This window comes from Magnolia sinica, chromosome 10, assembly GCF_029962835.1.
Source record: "Magnolia sinica isolate HGM2019 chromosome 10, MsV1, whole genome shotgun sequence".
NCBI lineage: Eukaryota > Viridiplantae > Streptophyta > Magnoliopsida > Magnoliales > Magnoliaceae > Magnolia > Magnolia sinica.
This window is the reverse complement of record NC_080582.1, coordinates 34,606,480-34,624,837: the sequence shown is the minus strand read 5'-3', so window position 1 is coordinate 34,624,837 and position 18,358 is coordinate 34,606,480. Positions and strand designations below refer to the sequence as shown.

At 37.8% G+C, this 18,358-nt stretch overlaps 1 protein-coding gene across 2 annotated transcripts; it reads right to left on the bottom strand.

Moving 5' to 3' along the window:
• Positions 1–810: 810 nt before the first annotated feature.
• On the bottom strand, positions 811–15,659 carry LOC131258283 (uncharacterized). Of its 2 annotated transcripts, XM_058259502.1 has the most exons (9): positions 15,261–15,655; positions 12,185–12,292; positions 7,572–7,642; positions 7,395–7,497; positions 7,192–7,242; positions 2,436–2,598; positions 2,057–2,201; positions 1,842–1,947; positions 811–1,084 (listed from the first exon to the last, which is right to left on the bottom strand). In XM_058259502.1, the coding sequence occupies exons 1-9, from the start codon at positions 15,475–15,477 to the stop codon at positions 909–911; spliced, it is 1,140 nt and encodes a 379-aa protein (XP_058115485.1). In that variant the 5' UTR covers positions 15,478–15,655; the 3' UTR covers positions 811–908. The 2 variants fall into 2 exon arrangements, with proteins under 2 accessions (XP_058115485.1, XP_058115486.1); XM_058259503.1 differs by lacking the exon at positions 12,185–12,292 and having other exon boundaries at positions 15,261–15,659.
• Between the last annotated feature and the right edge of the window lie 2,699 nt (positions 15,660–18,358).

Sequence of the window (18,358 nt, the reverse complement as noted above, 5' to 3'; positions counted from 1 at the left end):
AGACCTCGAGTACGGCCCGCTTGATGAAACAAAATGAATTGCCACACAGACACCAAGCATTACCAACAAAAAGCCAAACAACACAGGTTTGCTTGCCTGCACATGAGATGCATGCTATTTAGTTCTTGGTACAATGACAAGAGTTGTGACTACATTTCCAAAAATCTACAGGTTGCCCATTTGTTTCTAATATGTGGCCAACCTGATGAACGGGTGCCCTGATTCCTGAACCTGGCCATCTACATGGTAGGTCCCAGTTGATGCGCAGCTTGGATTTCAAAATACGTGCCAGCTCCCAACATGCAGCTGTGCTCGAGAGGGCTATGTTACAAATGCATTTGAGATGAGTTCACATCCCATCTGCAGATTCTGCACTGCACTAACAATTCCCTGGATTGTGTTAACTACAAATGTTTGGTCTCCACACCTTGAACCGGGGGTATGGCATATGCAACACGTGGAGAGAGGACGGAGGCGAGAGATTGGAGGGAAATGGTGCAGCTAGGTGAGGGCTACATGCAGAGAAATTGAGAACCGTTGGAGTGCTTTCAATGGTGGGCATCCCCATCTCACTTTTTCTGGTGCTTTGACCCACATGACTTCTAGATATGCCTCAGTTTTGGGCTCCCATCCTAAAACAAGATGCCACAACTGATGGATAGAATGGATTTCACAAAGACATCATTGTGGGCCCCATGGATTTTTTGTTCGACAGATTTCATAAGATGTTGCATTGAGTGTGAGCTACAAGCAAAGAAGAGAGAAGGGTGTGGGTTACTCTCAAGAAAAAAATTGGAAATGATGGAAATACCCCTGATTAATATTGTTGTCTTAAATTCTCAGGACGCTAATCCTGGGGTAAAAATGTGATGGACTAATCTCACTATGTATACAGATGAAAACAAACTTTACACTGAAATTTTGGATTCTTTCCTGTGAGAAGTTGTATCAAGAGAGGAATACTTGATTTCCCAAATCTCTAAATCATTTCCCCTGTCATACTCCCTAATATATTGTGGGATCTGTGCAAGATGAACAAGCTTGCCAACAAAACAAGGCATTCCACCTCCGAGAGTCCTGCATTCTATAGGATAACACCATGTTATAAGCAGAGTATTCACTGGGATGAGGGGTTGTTTGGCAGCATGGATTTTAAGCAGTTGGGATTTTCAGTCCTGGATTCGAATCCAAGTTTGGAACGCTGGATTTTGGTGGATTTCAAATACACCTAGGATTGAAATCCTCGGAGGGGACCCTTTGCAATTCTTCTGTAAAATGTGGGTTGCAAAATCCAAGTATTTCAATCCTCTCCAACTATCATAACTGCTGTCTCCTCCTCCCTACAAAGTGACATTTTCAAAAATCCAGGTTGCAAAACACAGTTTTAAGGATTCAACGGGATCGAAAATCCAGGCTGCCAAACACAACCGACTTATAGAATGAAATCTTAGGATTGAAAATCTTGAATTTGAATTCTTGAGTTAAAATCCAAATCCAAGGGGTCAAACGACCCCAGAGGAATATACAATGCTTGAGCCAAACAACCCATGTTTGGACTAGAATTCCATATATGTGGGGGGCCACCTTTAAGCAATCCAAACTGGTGATCCGACAACACCACATATTCCCTTCTCATATTTACTGTTGGCTCTATCTTATTTTTAACCTTCAATTTGCAGGCCAACAAACAGATGGATGGAATAGTTTCACAGGGCAGAATTTAGGTCTGTTGCCATCCATCTCTATGAATGCAAAAATGTGGGTCGTTTAGTCTGAGAACTGTATAACCAAAAGAAATCATTTCTTAATTCAGTTTTTACTGTGCAGTAGAGAATCCTTACCACCCTCATCTCTCAAATAGCTTCGGAAGTGTGAATACCCATTTGCAACAATGTCAAGATCGTCAAGACTGAAATTATACCTCTTCTCCAGGGCCAAGTACAACACCTATAACAAGAACCAAAATCGACACCCACTTTCTAAACATACTTTTTTATAATAAACTAACAGGAAGCAAAGGGAAAGACAGCTCCAGGCAAGCCTTTCGTGTTCATACCTTTTTAGAACCATGCAACATTAATCCTGCTAGAGTATTGAAAAACGCATCCGTCAAGTCATCACTGTAAATTACATCAGCAGCTAAAATCACAGATGCTCCCTCAGCTTCTTCAATTTCCAATGGGGTCCACGAATATCTAGACCTGGATAACAGTATTCCTGAAAGTTCAAATTATCGGCCATCTTGAGATTGATAAATTGTTGAGAGGGAATAGGGAGTGAGATGCACAAAGCCTGAAAGTTTAATGAATCAGCGGCCTCAAACGAGAGAGAATAAAGAAAGAAAATGAATAAATAGAAAGTACAGAGGAACCAACTATAGTATTATTTGCACAGCACAAGAAAAGAAAAGCAGAAAAGCATAACCAAATACTCACCCTTGTTCAGATGGGAAATGACACTCATCCACCCTTGGGGTAGGGGGCCATGATTTTTTCCAGTTGATTTCACGTACATGAACTGAAGCCCCATGGTACTTCAACATGCGGGAGTTAAGATCAGCATTAGTTGCACAGTTTCCAAGTATTTCATCATCGCAATCTGTAGCATGTCACATAGGATAGTCTGCTCATAGTCAATTGCAACTATAGTTGATCAATTTGAAGTGATCAACAAAACATTCTTAGAAACAGATCATATCCAAGAGATTAGTGACATCAACCCTGGATGAAGTCATGATCAGGATAGCCAATGACACCCTTCAGCATTAACATTGTTAGCAAAGAACCAAATATCTTTTGTGAAATATCAGCTGCATTGAACTATTTGACAAACAAGGGGGATAGAAACAAAGAAAAAAATCAGAGACAATACAAATCCTCTCAGAATGTAAATCTGCCAGGTAGCATTTTGAACTGTCAATCTCCATCTCGGGTAAAATATGCTAAGATGATGATTATCTCTCACTAGATATAAAACTGAATGGCAGGAAACCTTTTGTTTTTGTGCATCTGGAACAATTTAGAAACTCAGACACCTGATACCAAAAAGATTAAGTTTCCCTGTTTATCTTGGTGACTATTTTCTTAATTGATTTAGTTTCTAACTCTACTCATTGTATTGGTAGTAAGTGATCTATATCTAATTCCAGGGGATTTTCTTTGGCCTATGACACTATGTAGAATATCGCCTTGGTAAAATTAGATGTTTAGTTATTTGTATTGGTTAATTATTGGGGGGAAAAAAAAAGTTGGGCCAGTCTATCGAGCACATTTGAATGATGTTACATATAATGCCGGACTTCTGTAATCATTCCTACTTATCCAGGCTAGACTAGAACTCCTAATATAAGTAGTTTAGTTTCAACCAAAAATATAGGTATAGGTAAGTATGTATTGGTGGCTACAATGATAAAAACAACACTAGGCAAGGATAAAAATCAATTATTTTTTATCAAAGAATTATGGAATTCAGGAACTGAGGCCGCTGAGCAGGTGGTTTAGCAGATCATGTTAACAAGGAACCCTTTTGGATCAAGTTTGAACAGCAATTAGTGCAAGGAGGGGCTATATTTTGATCAGAATTCATCCTTTTGGGTTCTTCAGAGCTCAGATAATTTGAATGGTTAGCTTTAATTTTCAGCTTGGTTTATAGGATCTTGTGGTGTAATTGATGGATCTCTGAATTGGGTTTTTGATACTTGGATTGTTGGAGTTAGCATTGAATTGGGTTTATAAAGGAAAGGTAGGCTCCTAGTCCTAATAATTGTCGCATGAAGCATGAAATGAAGCAACAACAGTTTCAGGTGTGGGAGGAGGGAAACATTTGTCTCAAAATGTTAGCAAGTATAAACGGCTAGGAAGCGAGAGATGAAGTGCAAGTCTGAAGCGCAATTCGAAGTGGGAACTACACCTGCTTAGGACCATGCAACTAAGGTCACACCTACATTAGTAGTTGGGCTATGATTATCGACTGCTAATCACTATTCTCCATAGATAGCCAACACGCCAACCCCATACACCACAACCACGAGATCAAGACCATTTATCTGGTGTGCTATACCTCAATCAGATGATCCTCACTGCTGAATAGAGGTCTTCTCTATCAAATGTGGAACGTTTTGTAAACCTCGAAGTCTTCCAATCAGCAGTTAGCATCTTCCAACCAGGGATGATTTTGGAGGGTGGCTCATCCACAGTAGCAGCCACGATAGATAATGTCCAGATCTCATCTGAATGCCACACGACAGTGAAATGAACTCTTCCTTCAGAAAGAGCCGTCTGGACTGCCCAAAGAACTGCATCTGTAAAGTTATGGTGTCTTTAATCTGCAATAATTGCAGTTTCTGAGATGCAAACAACCCTTCGGACTAGAGGTTCTAATCCCTCTTACAGTGAAACAAGATGCAAGTAACAGAAGCCGTTTTAGATGTATGCTTGGATCTTCTTCTGATCAAAGGCACAGATTCTTAGGTTTTCATCTTGATTATGATGGATTGGTGAAGTGCCTTGTATTGCAGTGTGATCTACACCTCAACACCCAAATGCTTTGAGTAAGGGTATTGAGACCTCAGAGAAAGATTCATGCTTCAGATTTTGAGTATAGGAAATCCACTTGTCCACTTGAGTGTTTTACCTTTGATGTAGTTCTTCATCATCAAATTGTATAGAGATTACCTGCCTGTTGCTATTCCAATAGAGACAGCAACTGAACTCATTAAAGGGAATAAATTAGTGAGGTTCTCCTTCAACTACAGAAAATGGGTCAGAGGAGAGAGGTTTCACCTTCAATCTTTGCTCTCTTTAATTAATTATCCTTTAGAGACGAAGTTAGGGTGTATGTGCTTAACCTCACCTTCTCGGCTTTGATACCAAACCCAAATGTCAAGAAGCTAGTGTCTGTGCATGTGACTGTGGATCTTTGTATGTATGAAACAGAGGTGTGTTGTCAAGCATAACTTAAATAGTAGCTATTGATACAAATAAATTGTGGACACCATATCAGCATGGTGGACTAGAAAATAGCAGTATGATACAAAAAAAAAAAAAAAAAAGAAAAAAAAAAAGGGGGTACTTTCTTAATTAGTAAGCTGGTATATGCCATGTGGGGTGGCCTTTCATAACTACTTCCCATGTTTCCTCGGTCACATCTTAGCATTTCCTTGTGAGTTCCCCTCATCCTTTCCATTGCATTTGCTAGCACTTCTTATTTCACTTCGCTTCATTACAACTTCCTTGTGTTCTACCATTATGTTCCTAGACCCCATTGTCTCACACATAATATCCTAGTGTTAGAGTTTATTTGCTTCTCTTTTTCTTCTTCTTCTTCTTTTTTTTTTCCTTTAAGCCTTGAAATGCCAAAGGTACCCTATTTAAGTAAAATAACTGAGCGCAGGGCTTGTTTGACAAGTGGGAATCCATGGAAAAAGAATGTAAAAGCATAATCTTTAATGTTTTCTCTTGTTTGATTTCCTTTGCAAATCATGGATTTTATAATGTAATCATTACACTTTTCCACTTCTAGATTTCTCAAGTACAAGATCCGAGATGAGTAGATGACCCTTGTGGTTGAAGTGGAGATTTTCCGCTTGCAAATTAAAAATACCACTTAAAATGGAATCCATTGGAATCCACATCTCAATAGTAGCTTGGGAAATAATGATTACGAATGCCTCTAGTTTCCCATGGATTCCCACTTAACAACCAGGCCCTTAGTTTCATTGGTATTAGGACTTTATTTCTTTCTTAGCAATTAAATGTGAGTTGTTAGCCGGTAGTTTCATCATGCTATTTTGAGAATAGAAGTTTTCTTCTCTTTGAAAAATATTCATCCTCTTGCATGTGTTGCCCTGAGGGCATATGTTGCTATTGATCTTAGCTTGTTACAAAATCTTTTACCATCTAATCGCCTCGGTGCTTTGGAATGAATTATTAGTATTCATCTTCTTGCATGTTTTGCACTGAGGGCGTATGTTGCTATTGATCGTAGCTTGTTACAAAATCTTTTACCATCTAATCGCCTCGGTGCTTTGGGATGAATTATTAGTATTTGTCCTCTTGCATGTGTTGCATTGAAGGGCACATGTTGCCATTGTTTTTAGCTTGTTACTAGATATTTTACCATCTAATTTTCATTGATCCTCTAATGTTTTCTATGAGTTTCTTATCCATTTCCACATTATCACACTTCCAGCATCAGGTTAAGAAATCATTTCCTGTTTTTCAGCTCCTGCAAAATTTCTCAGAGTCAATTCCTGCCCTACTAATAGATACTGTCAAACTGGTCAGCAGATCTTACTAGCTGTCAAGGACTCAAGGTGCAGGAATATAACTGCGACCATAATACTATGCAATCCTCTAACTAAATGGATTCAAGTATGATAACTGATCATAGTTCAACTGGAAAGCATAGCTACCAATACCTATGTTCTAAATATCAATTATGACGGGCGATATATCACTTTTCCTACAAGTGTGATACGATTTATGAATGGAATACATATCTTACAATATATTGATTAAATAAGATCATCAATATTTTCTGATATACCATGATATCAATCATCTTGTGATATATCATCACACCTCTAGTTATAAAATTACACCGTTTCAACTGAAACAAAGTAAATCAATGTAAATCAGAAAAAGTCTTCTTTTTTTTTCTTTTTTTTTTTTGGCCAATCTTTTTGGGGATTCTCTTTTGTAGCTGTGTTTTAACTACTCCACTTGAGTTGTTTCCCACCAAAACACGGATTTGGTGGAGAATTGCAATCAGAGGGGAATTTTGGGCCAGAATCCCAAAGGTGAGAAACTGCATATTTTAACTCCTTTTTCAACAGCTTAGCAAAGAAATTGAAATCCATGTCTATGCATGACTTTGATGCATCCAAATAGATGTCAAGCAAGAATTTTGGATTTCCAAGGTGAAAATGGGAAGAAAAAGAAGAAGAAGAAGAAGAAGTGAAAATCCAAATTTTTTCTGTTTCCCCAAAATTTCCCTCGAACTGAAACTTTATGCGATATCATATATTTCGCGACATATTCCAGAATTCCCATCCTTGAAGGTGAAATAATGGTATCTAAAATATTGGCTAATACAAGAAGAAAGATCAAAGAAAGGAAGGTAGACTTTCAAACACAAAAAACAAAACAAAACAAAACAAAACAAAATAAAAAAGAAAAAAAAAAAACATACCTGTTAAGAAGACAGTCCTAGCAACACGTGCAAGTAATATACCAACCAACCCTGGTACAGACAATGGAACAAAATTCAATCATACCACTTCAATTTAATGCCATTTGAGAATAGAGATTCAAATGAGTTGTGTTGTAGAATTTAGCAACACAGCAGTAGTTATCTCATTGGAATCAAATTGATACTAGTTCTCTCAGTGGTACCTGTTCCGGCACCAAGTTCTAATGCAACAATGTTGTTGAAATCAGATGATGTGAAGATTGTGTGCAAGACAAAATCAGCTAGTACCATTGCTGCTCTCCACACCTGAATGGAACAAGGAGAACTGAATTGAATCGATTGATGGAATATGAATCACAGAGAAAACCTCGTTAAGTTACCTGTAATCCAACACTAGAAATGGATGATGTGATCTTATGTTGGATAGTCACTCCACAATTGATGGACATTTCTGCACAGCAGAAAATGAAAAGAAAAGAAAAAAGATCCCAGATCTTTCAGGAAAATAACAGCATCAAACTGCAAACTCATCCTGCATCTTAAGGTTACTTGCTTAGAATAAATCCACAGATATATTACTTCATTCAGAGTCAGCAAATAGAACTGCAAAGGTTGAGCTGGATATTACGAATATGCATGTTAAAAGAACTCAACTCAGATATAGCATACGAATAGTGAAGTAACTTAAGTCTCCATATACGACTTCTAAAGCCATCACCGAAGTAGAAGCAACAACCAACAAATTAATTTTCAGATCTATCGGGTGAAATTCACCATTCCATTCCACTTGCATGACAAGACACTGAACAATCAAGCTTCATTTATTAAAATGAACCTTTTTTCTCCTTTTTTTCCTTTTTTGTTAATCTCCAATGTAATGAACATGTTGGAGGAAAAACTAGCAACAGAATCCAGTTTGTTATTGGTAAAAGTATATGATGAAATTTTGGAAAGATATTTGGCTCACAATCTCCCCGGCAGAAGCTTCCGCCCAAAAGTTGTGTTGGAACAGCGCCCAGTTGTGGTGTAAAGTAGGCAACGGTTTCCACACCAGATTAGACAGGTGCAGGTAAGGAAGCAAGTACAAATGAGGAAAAATCAACTTACCACTTGGAACTTGGGAACAAATGTAAGGCACAAGAATGAAGTTGGTGGATGCAGTGAAAAGGAGGTGAACATAGTATACTTGCAGGAAACAAAGTGAAAAGAGCAAAAATCAAAGAGAGTGAAGATGATTACAAATTGCTGTAAACCAGGAAGGATAATACTGAGAATTGGCCGGGGATAGTTGTAGATAAAGAAATAAAGGATAGAATAGTAGGTTAGAATGGGTGATAGACTTATGGTAATCAAATTGATTTTGGGTAAGATGTCCTTAATCCATATGCACCTCATGTAGGATAAGAAGAAAGTATTAAACAATGGTGCTTGGTAGTGTGGAAAGAGCATATGCAAGGATTGCAGGATGGGGAAAATGGTATTTGTAGGTAGAAACTGGAAAGGATAGTTTAAGCTGCATGAGGTACAGCCATGGTTTTGAATATCAGCATCGAAAGCCATAACAGCCCGGCCAAAAAACGATATGATACAGGCGCCATGTATCGATATCAGTCTGTATCGATCAAAAAAAGATTAAGCCAAAGAATTAAGGAAAATATCCGGGGGGGGGGGATAATAATGAGATATTCAAGAATCTACGATTTTTTTTTCTCTTTGTATTTTAAACATGCATATGATGGTTGTATCGAACCGTTCTTTGATGAGAATGTGTTTGTCGGTTTGACTTGTTGAAGGTCAACTAAATGGGTCCTAATTGAACACAAATCAAGCATGATTTGGTGAATTAGGGCCCATTATATTGAAATACAAAAAGAAGACGAAAATATCAAAAAGAAAGTGAAGATTTACCCTTCTTTCAGATTTTTTCCATAACAATCCACTTCGCTTCAGTTTGTCAAATCCCATTCAAATCATTTGTTTTGATCCCAAAGATCTAGCCTAAAATTAGTTTTTACACTTCCTCCATGGTTTATAATTTATATGATGAAAAAAGAAAGAGGAGTTGAATGAAATTTTGAAAGAAAAAACAACTCAAAATTGAGCTTTTCTGGGCGTATCGACCTATATCGGTGTAGATATGCCCCATATTGGCCAATACAGGTCAATTTTTTCATATCAGGCCGATACAGCCTCGTACCGCGTATTGTCTTGTGCCGATACGGATACGATACGGCCTTATCAACCAATAAAATGCCGATATTCAAATCTATGAGTACAGTGGGATACATGGGAGACATGGGTTTGGGGAAAGAAATGAGTTGGAAAAGGGCAGCCCTTGAGTTGGCAGTGTCACGTGACTTAGCAATAGCAAACCTATTTTAAAAAAGAGGAGTATTTGGTAACTTTTGAGACTGGACCATACTCATTAGAAATAGAATTTTTTTCTTCATAAGGAGGATAGAGCAATCAACATATATGCAAAAGATTATAAAGTTATACCAAGTGAACCAAGGACCAGGCAACTAGACTAGTGGTCTTAGATGCGTGTATTAAGAGTTGGAAAAGATGAGGAGAAAGCAAAAGCAATGTTTAATGTATCAAATGTATTGGTCAATATTACTGTTAGTGCAAGAAGGTGATACAAAACCCACAAGCATTCGAAAAATTACCATGTATCGTCAACACTTGACTATAAATCAAGATACCAAAAATATTGCAATAAATCAGTAAGAACGCTGATATAGAAATGCATAGTGCTGTTTGATACTCGTGATATTTCGCAACTTCCAATTGATATGCAGCAATATTTGCAAAATTGGTGCAAAATTTTTTTTTTTTTTTAAATATATAGAATAATAGAATAATTCGTTTTTGCCCTGAATTTTTGGGAGATTTTGTTTCTTGGTTTGTTTTAACCAATGTTCGAAATATTGGTATCACATTACGTATCGCATCCTTGGGATACAGATGCATATTTTTTATTGCACAGGATATATCATTTGTATCAGGTAATTTATCATACTTTTTGGAAAACATGGGGAAACATTGGGAAAATAGTTGAATTTTTCAATGAAACTTCAAGGATTGTTTTAAAAAAAAAAAAATACCTTAATACAAACTTTTAAATCATAACATCTCAAAAAAGAAGTGCACATAATATGTTTCCTTTGTATAGGGTCCTAAGCTATGCATTGTTTGCCTGAACTAATGCAACTATATTCAAATTGAATGCATAACATTTAAAGTGTATATGATGATCATTTCATCAAACATCCTAAATACTTTGAAATTAGTCTCAATTGATAGCTGGTTGAAGGAAAAATTCGAGGAAAAAAAAAATGGAGAACCAAGGGATATCAAAATCAAACCTCCAACTTCATGATTTTTCATGCAAAACATGAAGAACCAATGGATTTATAACCATTTGACACTGATTTAACATAATTTCAATATAAAAAAGTATTGAAAATTGAAAATGCTCACCGGATCAAACATGTGGGATATATCGGCACTACTTGTGTGTTTCATATCACACAAGTGAGATACAAGATATATCGTGGGATATATCGGCTGATGTTGTCAATATTTAAAGCATTGGTTCTAACAACTCCATTTGAGTTGTTTCACTCAAAATACAAATTTTGTGGAGAAATTGCAATCCAGGAGCGGATTAGGTCCATAACCCCAAAGTTGAGAAAACTTGCATCAAATTCATTTTTTCAAGTGATTAACAATAAATCTAGTAGAAATCAACATCTATGCATGCATTTCCAGCAAGAAATTAGATATAGAATGTGAAGAACTAAAAAAATTAGGGAAGTCCAAATTTCTCATGTTTTGATCCATGAAAATCGCAATATAATTGTGAAAAAATAAATGTTGGTGACTGTAGGCCAACTGACAGATTGGCCATGCTCTTTCAATTTTTTGAAAAAAGAAAATTTTTACTAAAAATACTCACAATTAATTAAAATGTATTTTTTAAAAATCTAATATAGATATGCAGTGGGTGACCCTACATATTTCTATTACATAATTGAACCTTGTTACTTTAAAAATAAATAAATAAATAAATAAAAATAGTGCATTGACAATTATACTTCTTTATTAAAAATAAATTTCAAATTTTAGAAAGGAATTGTTAGTGATGATATAGTAAATATGTAATGGACAAATTTTTGCTATTAAAAAATATTGATTACTAACAATATATTTAATTACTCATTAGCAAAATTTGTATTAACTAAAATAATTTTAAAAATAAAAACTTAAAAAAGCATATAAATTGGCATTTCTAACATTTTTATTGCCTTCTCTCATTCTTCAAGTAATCTAAAATGTTAGAAGGCGACCTAACATCAGTTGTAAATCGAGGGGAACAAATACGGGCCCATGTGCAACTATCAAGGAATGCTTTAGAAGTGTTGGAGTCTACTGGTTGAAAGATCATTTGGCAAGGGATTATTCTAATGTCAAAGACTGCCCTAATGTTCCAAAAGAGGTGAGATCATGGAGTGCCGTAACAGCTATTACGGGTCGTAAAGGCTGTTACGTAAAGATAATAATAGCAATTGTTACACAAAAAATGACCCAAAACATCCGTTATGGGAAAAATGACACTTAACGGCCGTTACAGCTCCCATAATGGCCCGTTACACCTCCCATAAAGGCTGTAACGGTCCATTATAGGGCCGATACAGGTTTTTCGAATTTTTTTTCAATGATTAAAAAAAGAAAAGAGACCATAACAGTCATTAGGGAGGCCGTAACAGCTGTTACAGCCCATACCGTAAAGGTAACAAACCATTACCATTACGGAATAACTTGGGTGAGTTGTTAGATCAAGGACGTGTTGCATTCTAGTTTTACACAGAGAGGAGAGGGTGGCACACGACAAGAAGTTGGAAGAATTTAAATAAATAACACATACATCTTTAACAGACCATATATAAAAACAAGATAAGAAATGTTGCCAGACATTTAAAGAACTTACTACTTGGTCGGGGTAGAACAAGGTCACCATCATTGTCCAAACAAAGCATTTGACACGTTGGAGCTCCTCCAACAAGTTCATTACACATTTCCTCAGTGGCATCTGGTTCTAAATCATTAAGAAAATTACCAAGCCTATTACTGATCTTTCTAGAAGCTTCCACATGATAATAATCAACTATTAGAGCATATTACATTGCAAATAAATGGATTCATCAATCAAGGAAATAATGAGTGAGCCATATAACAGCACATGCTTATCAAATCTGTAACATAGTCTTTCTCTTTCATTTTTGAACATTTCTATATCATGTTTCAACTGAGACCTAATGTAAACAATATAATCATCGATCTGTGTCACGCACAAACACATATGTTGAAAGGCGTAGTAAGCAAGAAGCTGGATGATAAGCTATCCACAATCAATGCAAAGTATGATAGGTTTAAGTCATATCAGATGTAAATGTCATTCTACAATGACCATGAATTTTATAAATACAGCATGCTAAAAATGCAATGCCCTTAGAGATCAGCTATACATAAATTTCACAAAATCAGGAGCGTGTGAAGTCACTTTAAACATCAGTTAGGAAGCCTTGGTAATGATCTTATAGTTAGAAAATGTTCAAACAGCCAAATAGAGTTTTGCTAAAACCAATGTTTGAAGTATCAGTTTCATATTTGTGTCTTGCGCCCTCCTTGGGATGCAAAATTATCGTGGGAACATTGGGAAATATCACATGTATCACATAAGGACCTGTTTGGATTAACTGAAAATCCTTCCACAAAAAGAGAGGTGGTTGTGCTTCCAAGAAGTGAGCCTCCCTCAAACTTTGCAATGACCGGGCCCAAATCGAATTTGAATGCACGTTCATTGGAAGGAGTAATCATAGTAGAGAAGGGACTGCTTATCAATCTCACACCCACGAGACTGGTGATTGGTGAAGATGAAAGGTGCATTCCGAATACCTTGCCAGTGCAAACAACACCAACACACTTTTTCTAAGGTTTAATGGAAGGCCAGAAATTGCCTTGAATCACCTTAGCAGTCCTTGGAGATTCAATCCTTGCCCTTCCCTAGCATTGCAACACACCGAAGTGGGGTCTGCAAATTGCAGAGATTTGAGATAGAATTAGGATCCCTCCCCCACTAAAATACTGGACAGCATAGCCTCCTTTTTTGCTACCGTGAAGAGAAATGAGGGTACGGGATCCCAGAACTACAAAGCCGCGGAGCTATGAAGTAACCAGCCAGTCATCCATCTAAAAGATCAATGTTAACAAAAACAACAGCTCTAATCACACTTCAAAGATGATTGTAACTTTCGGTATTCATAGTTAAATGCGATTCATTGGAATTTTTCTCTTTTTTTTTCAATGTTCTAAATTCATCTGCAAACAGTGACCATCATGGCGTGCCGTAAAGGCCGTTACATAAAGGTAACGGTGGCAACCATTACACGTTACGGGGTCATAACAATCATAACAACTGTTATAGAAAAAATGACCTATAACTGCTGTTAACAACCCATTACGCCCCCTATAAATGTCGTAACAGCCCTGTAATGGTTTGTTACAACGCAAATACAGGTTTTTCGGATTTTTTATTCAACGTTACGAGGCAGATATAGGTTTTTTAGCTTTTTCTTTAAATAGATAGATAGATAGATAAATAGATAGATAGAGAGAGAGAGAGCATAACGGCCATTATGGGGGCCGTAACAACCATTACGACCCGTATCGGAAAGGTAACAGTGGTGGCCGTTAGCGTTATGGCCACCGTTACCGCTACCGTTACAAAATACCTTGGTGACCATCACATTTATCTGCTCACTGTAAGTTTGGTATATCACACACTTGATCCTGGATCGCAATAAAGGCAAAACGAAAGGCATAATATCCTCTCTTTTTCTCTTAATGATTTTAAGATTGAGAAATGTGAAGGACAGTTGCTAGAGTAGGGCTTAAATCCAACACACGCAACACAATGTCAGTATTCATACAAAAGTTGGGCCCTCATCAGGGGGACTCACTGCATACGTGCTGCAGCCCAAAAGACAGGCCGGTTCAGTCAGACGTGGATTGTGTAATGAGTAACACAATATGCTATAGTGCATTGAGTAAACTCTGTGGGGCCCACCGTGATGTATGTGTCTTATCCACGCCGTCCATCCATTTTTCCAGCTTATTTTAGGGCATGAACCCAAAATTGAAGCATATCTAAAGCTCAAGTGGGCTACACCACAGGAAACGGTGAGAATTGAACACCTGCCATTGAAAACTTCTCGGGGACCACAGAAGTTTTGGATCAAGCTGATGTTTGTGTTTTCCCTTCATCCATGTCCGTGTGACCTTATCACCAAGGTTGGATGACAAATAAATCACTGTGGGCCCTAGGAAGGTTTCAATAGCGAATGTCATTATCCCCATTGTTTCCTGTGGTGTGGTCCACTTGAGCTTTGGATATGCTTCAATTTTAGGTTCATGCCCTAAAAAGAGCTGGAAAATTGGATGGACGGAGTAGATAAGATACATATATCACCATGGGGCCCACAGAGCTTACTAAGTGCGCAATCTGTGTAGGTGGGCCACACGTATAAAAATGAACAGCTAGGAAAAAGGAACCAACAGTATCCACATTCTACGTGCAAGCGCAGCCCACCCAAAAACTGGGCTCGCCTGATTTTCTCGCCAATGCATACAAGCAGAGGGGCCCACCTAATGAACGGCATGGATCTTGAGTGGTATGTGAGGGAACAGTAGTCGTCCAAACACTAGTTCCGTGACAAATATCTGTACTGACAAGATCATCCTTGTAGAGAGGTGATCGGTGGAGTTTCAGTTGTTCGATGGATCCGGTTTAGTTCAACTAAAACGGCCCCATCTTCAACGCTCCTCTTTCACCCAGAAATTCAAACGGACGGTGGTAGATGAGGACGCACTGGATCAGTTCTTATCATTGTAAGTCTAGGAACTAGTAACTCATTTCCCCATCTTTGTTTTCCGTAGTGTTGCAGAAGAGGAAAAATGGATGGTTGAGATTGAGTGATAGGGATGATGAGGAGATGAGGGAAGACCTGATAGTGGGGAGCGAAAGGTGAAACGAGAGATGTAAGGACCAGAGAAATGAGGGGGACAGCCCAGGTGAACTTCGCTCATCACGTGCTCTCTGCTGCTGCTGATCGACGGTGGTGATGGTCTTGTAGAGAGGGGGAAGTGGGCCACCGTCTCTTCTTCTTCTTCTCGGACCATGTCATAGTCAGGTGGCTTTCTCTTCGCTCTTCCTCCTTCCATCCCTCTCTATACTCTGAACTCGCTCCACTGCAATTTTTAACACATTTCTCTTCATGCTCCTGACTCCTGACCTCGCTCCCCTGCAATCTAACGCATGGATGCTGCTTAGAGATGGGTGGATCCCTGACTGTGGAGCCCACCTTGATGAATGTGAGTTACATCCACTCCGTCCATTAGTTTTTACGGATTCTTCTATGTCAGGATGTCAAAAATCAAGCAGATACAATATCAGGTGGACCACACAAGAGAAAACAATGGTGATTGAATCCGTACCATTAAAAGCATATTGGGAGCCATCGGAATGTTTATTAGCTATCCAACCAGTTGATAATGTTACAAATATCTTGACGAAGAGACCACACGAATATCAGCTCGAACCAAAACTTTGGCCACGGGAAGTTTTTAATAGTCAATCTCCACTCTTTCCTTTGGTGTGCTCACCTGATCTGCTTCATTTTTTAGGGATCATGCCCTGAAACGACAGATGGACGGTGTGGATGTGTGGCACATACATCAAGGTGTGCCCTATGGTCAGGGATCCAGCGAAGCTGCCCTTCACCCACATAGATATGATGGCAAATCCACACCTCGCGTTAGGGGTCGTTTGGCACCATATATTTGGGGCATTGGAAGGGATTTCAAGTCCCTGGATGTTTGGCCCCCATTAAGTAAACGGGGTTTTAAATCCCTTCAAAGAGGGGCCTGAAATCCACCGTAAGAGCTTAGATTACACCCAAAATCCTCTCAATAGTTGCATGTGTAATATGTGTGTCACCGTAGTATTGTTCTATTGGGCACATGGCCCACCAATGATATCCAAAAACAATTAAATTATCAATTGCATCACTATTAATTACTTTAATATGATGACGAGCACCGTCCAAACATTATCCTTATAAATCAAGGGTTAAAATTGTTGGTTAGTCACTCGGATATAATCTTCTGCTTGTGGCCCATTCGAGACTTGGAATTTCATCATTTTCAGGCAAGCATGTATTTCAACAAGCATATTGCAGCAATTGTGTCAAACATTATATATGTCACTAATTAGATATATTAAAGTTCATTTAATAATAAAATTCAAACCCATGAGAATATACAATGCATAGCTACTTTTGGATTAGAGTTAATTCTCAATCTAGGGTGCCAAACACAATAGGAGGATTTCAAATTCAGGGGGTTCCAAATCCAACAGGCCCTTAGTTTTGCAACAACAGTGTTATGCAAGTCTAAAAATCAGCGGATACAAAACTCATGTCGCCACACCACACGAAGTAGAAGGGATTAAACGCCCACCATTGGAAACTTTTGTGGGGCAACGGAAGTTTTGTCTCTGTATGATTTTTATGCTTACGGCATGCCAAAATCATACAACACCTTGATTTAAACTGACTAACTTTGATCCTAAGCGTCAAAATAAACACGTATGATAGATTGGTCACTCACTCGGTCACTTGCAAAAGTTTATAATAATTATATGATAATTAGAATGTAAGGTTTTTACTATGAAGATGATTACCTTACATAAAAAAAAGACTATTCATATGCAAAAGTTTATAATGATTAGAAGATAATCAGATGGTAGGGTTCTTCTTTCGAAGATGAATTACTTGCGCTTTACTGAAAAAATGATTTTCGAATAAAGATTATATTCAGTGTATGAGCATAGACTTGGACTACAATTAAATATTGTAGTTAAGAATTATCACTACTGGATTATTTGTTATTCATGGGATAAGTTGAGATAAAAGATTGATAAATTTAATTGATTATTGTGTTGGATTAGGTTGCTGATGATTGTCACATTTATCTGTTATTTATAGATTTTTGTTATAGCTTATTCTTCTAGATCCTTCTTCCATTACTGTAGTGGTTACAGTAGTCGAAAAGTCTCTATCTATATCCTTCTTTCTGTTATGTTTCTTCTTTCTGACTGTTCCTCTTCTCTTGACCAAGCTCTACTTTTGATTGCTAATTAATTATTGACCACACATCGACTGCATTTATTTTGTCGATCACTCGCCTACTCTCCACTCGACCGCTCTTTGTATCTTTCCGTTTTAACCGCTTGACCAAGCTTCTCGACCGCATTCCATTTCCTGGCTTCTCTCAGCCGCTCGGTCTACTTTTGGATACCTCACGGGTGCTCAATTTGCTTCTAGACGCCTATTGGCTGCTCTTTCTGCTTCCATATGCATATCAGTTGCTTACTTTGCTTTGTCGGCCAAGGTTTTATTTTGGTTGCCCTCTCGTCCGCACCTCCTATATGCCTATCGGCCTCTTGGTTTGCTTTTGAATACCTTTCAACTGTTCACTGTCTTGTCATCTAGTTAGTCGTGATTCCGTAAAAAGCACTCCAAGTATTCTTGAAAATCTTTAGCATGCTATATCTTTCCATTGCTATAACATGTGTCATTTCTAATTTAGTTTCTCAAGAATGATCATAAACAGGGTACAAAATTGCTCCCCCACGTCACTTCACCTTTGGTAAAAAGGTAAATACGATGTTGATTTGTTGTTTGGCACAATAAATGTGACTGTTTGGTTGTGTAAAAAATATAAATCTCAGCTATCTTAGTCGAATTCGACTAATTTGATCGAAAAATATAAAAGTCAATTAACTTGAACGAACTCCATAAAACGACAAATTCGGCCATCTTGGTCAAAAAATGGTAAATTTATCTATTTTGGTGAAGCTCGGTCATCTTAATCAAGAGATAACAAATTCGGTCATCTTAGTCAAATTAGGACATCTTAGTCGAAAAATGATAGATTCGGTCGTCTTGGTCGAACTCGCCCATGACCGATGATCGCTTTATCATGGAATTTCTTCAATGGTGCACCTTGTAGTCACATGAAATGGGACTATAGCCTTCAGCAA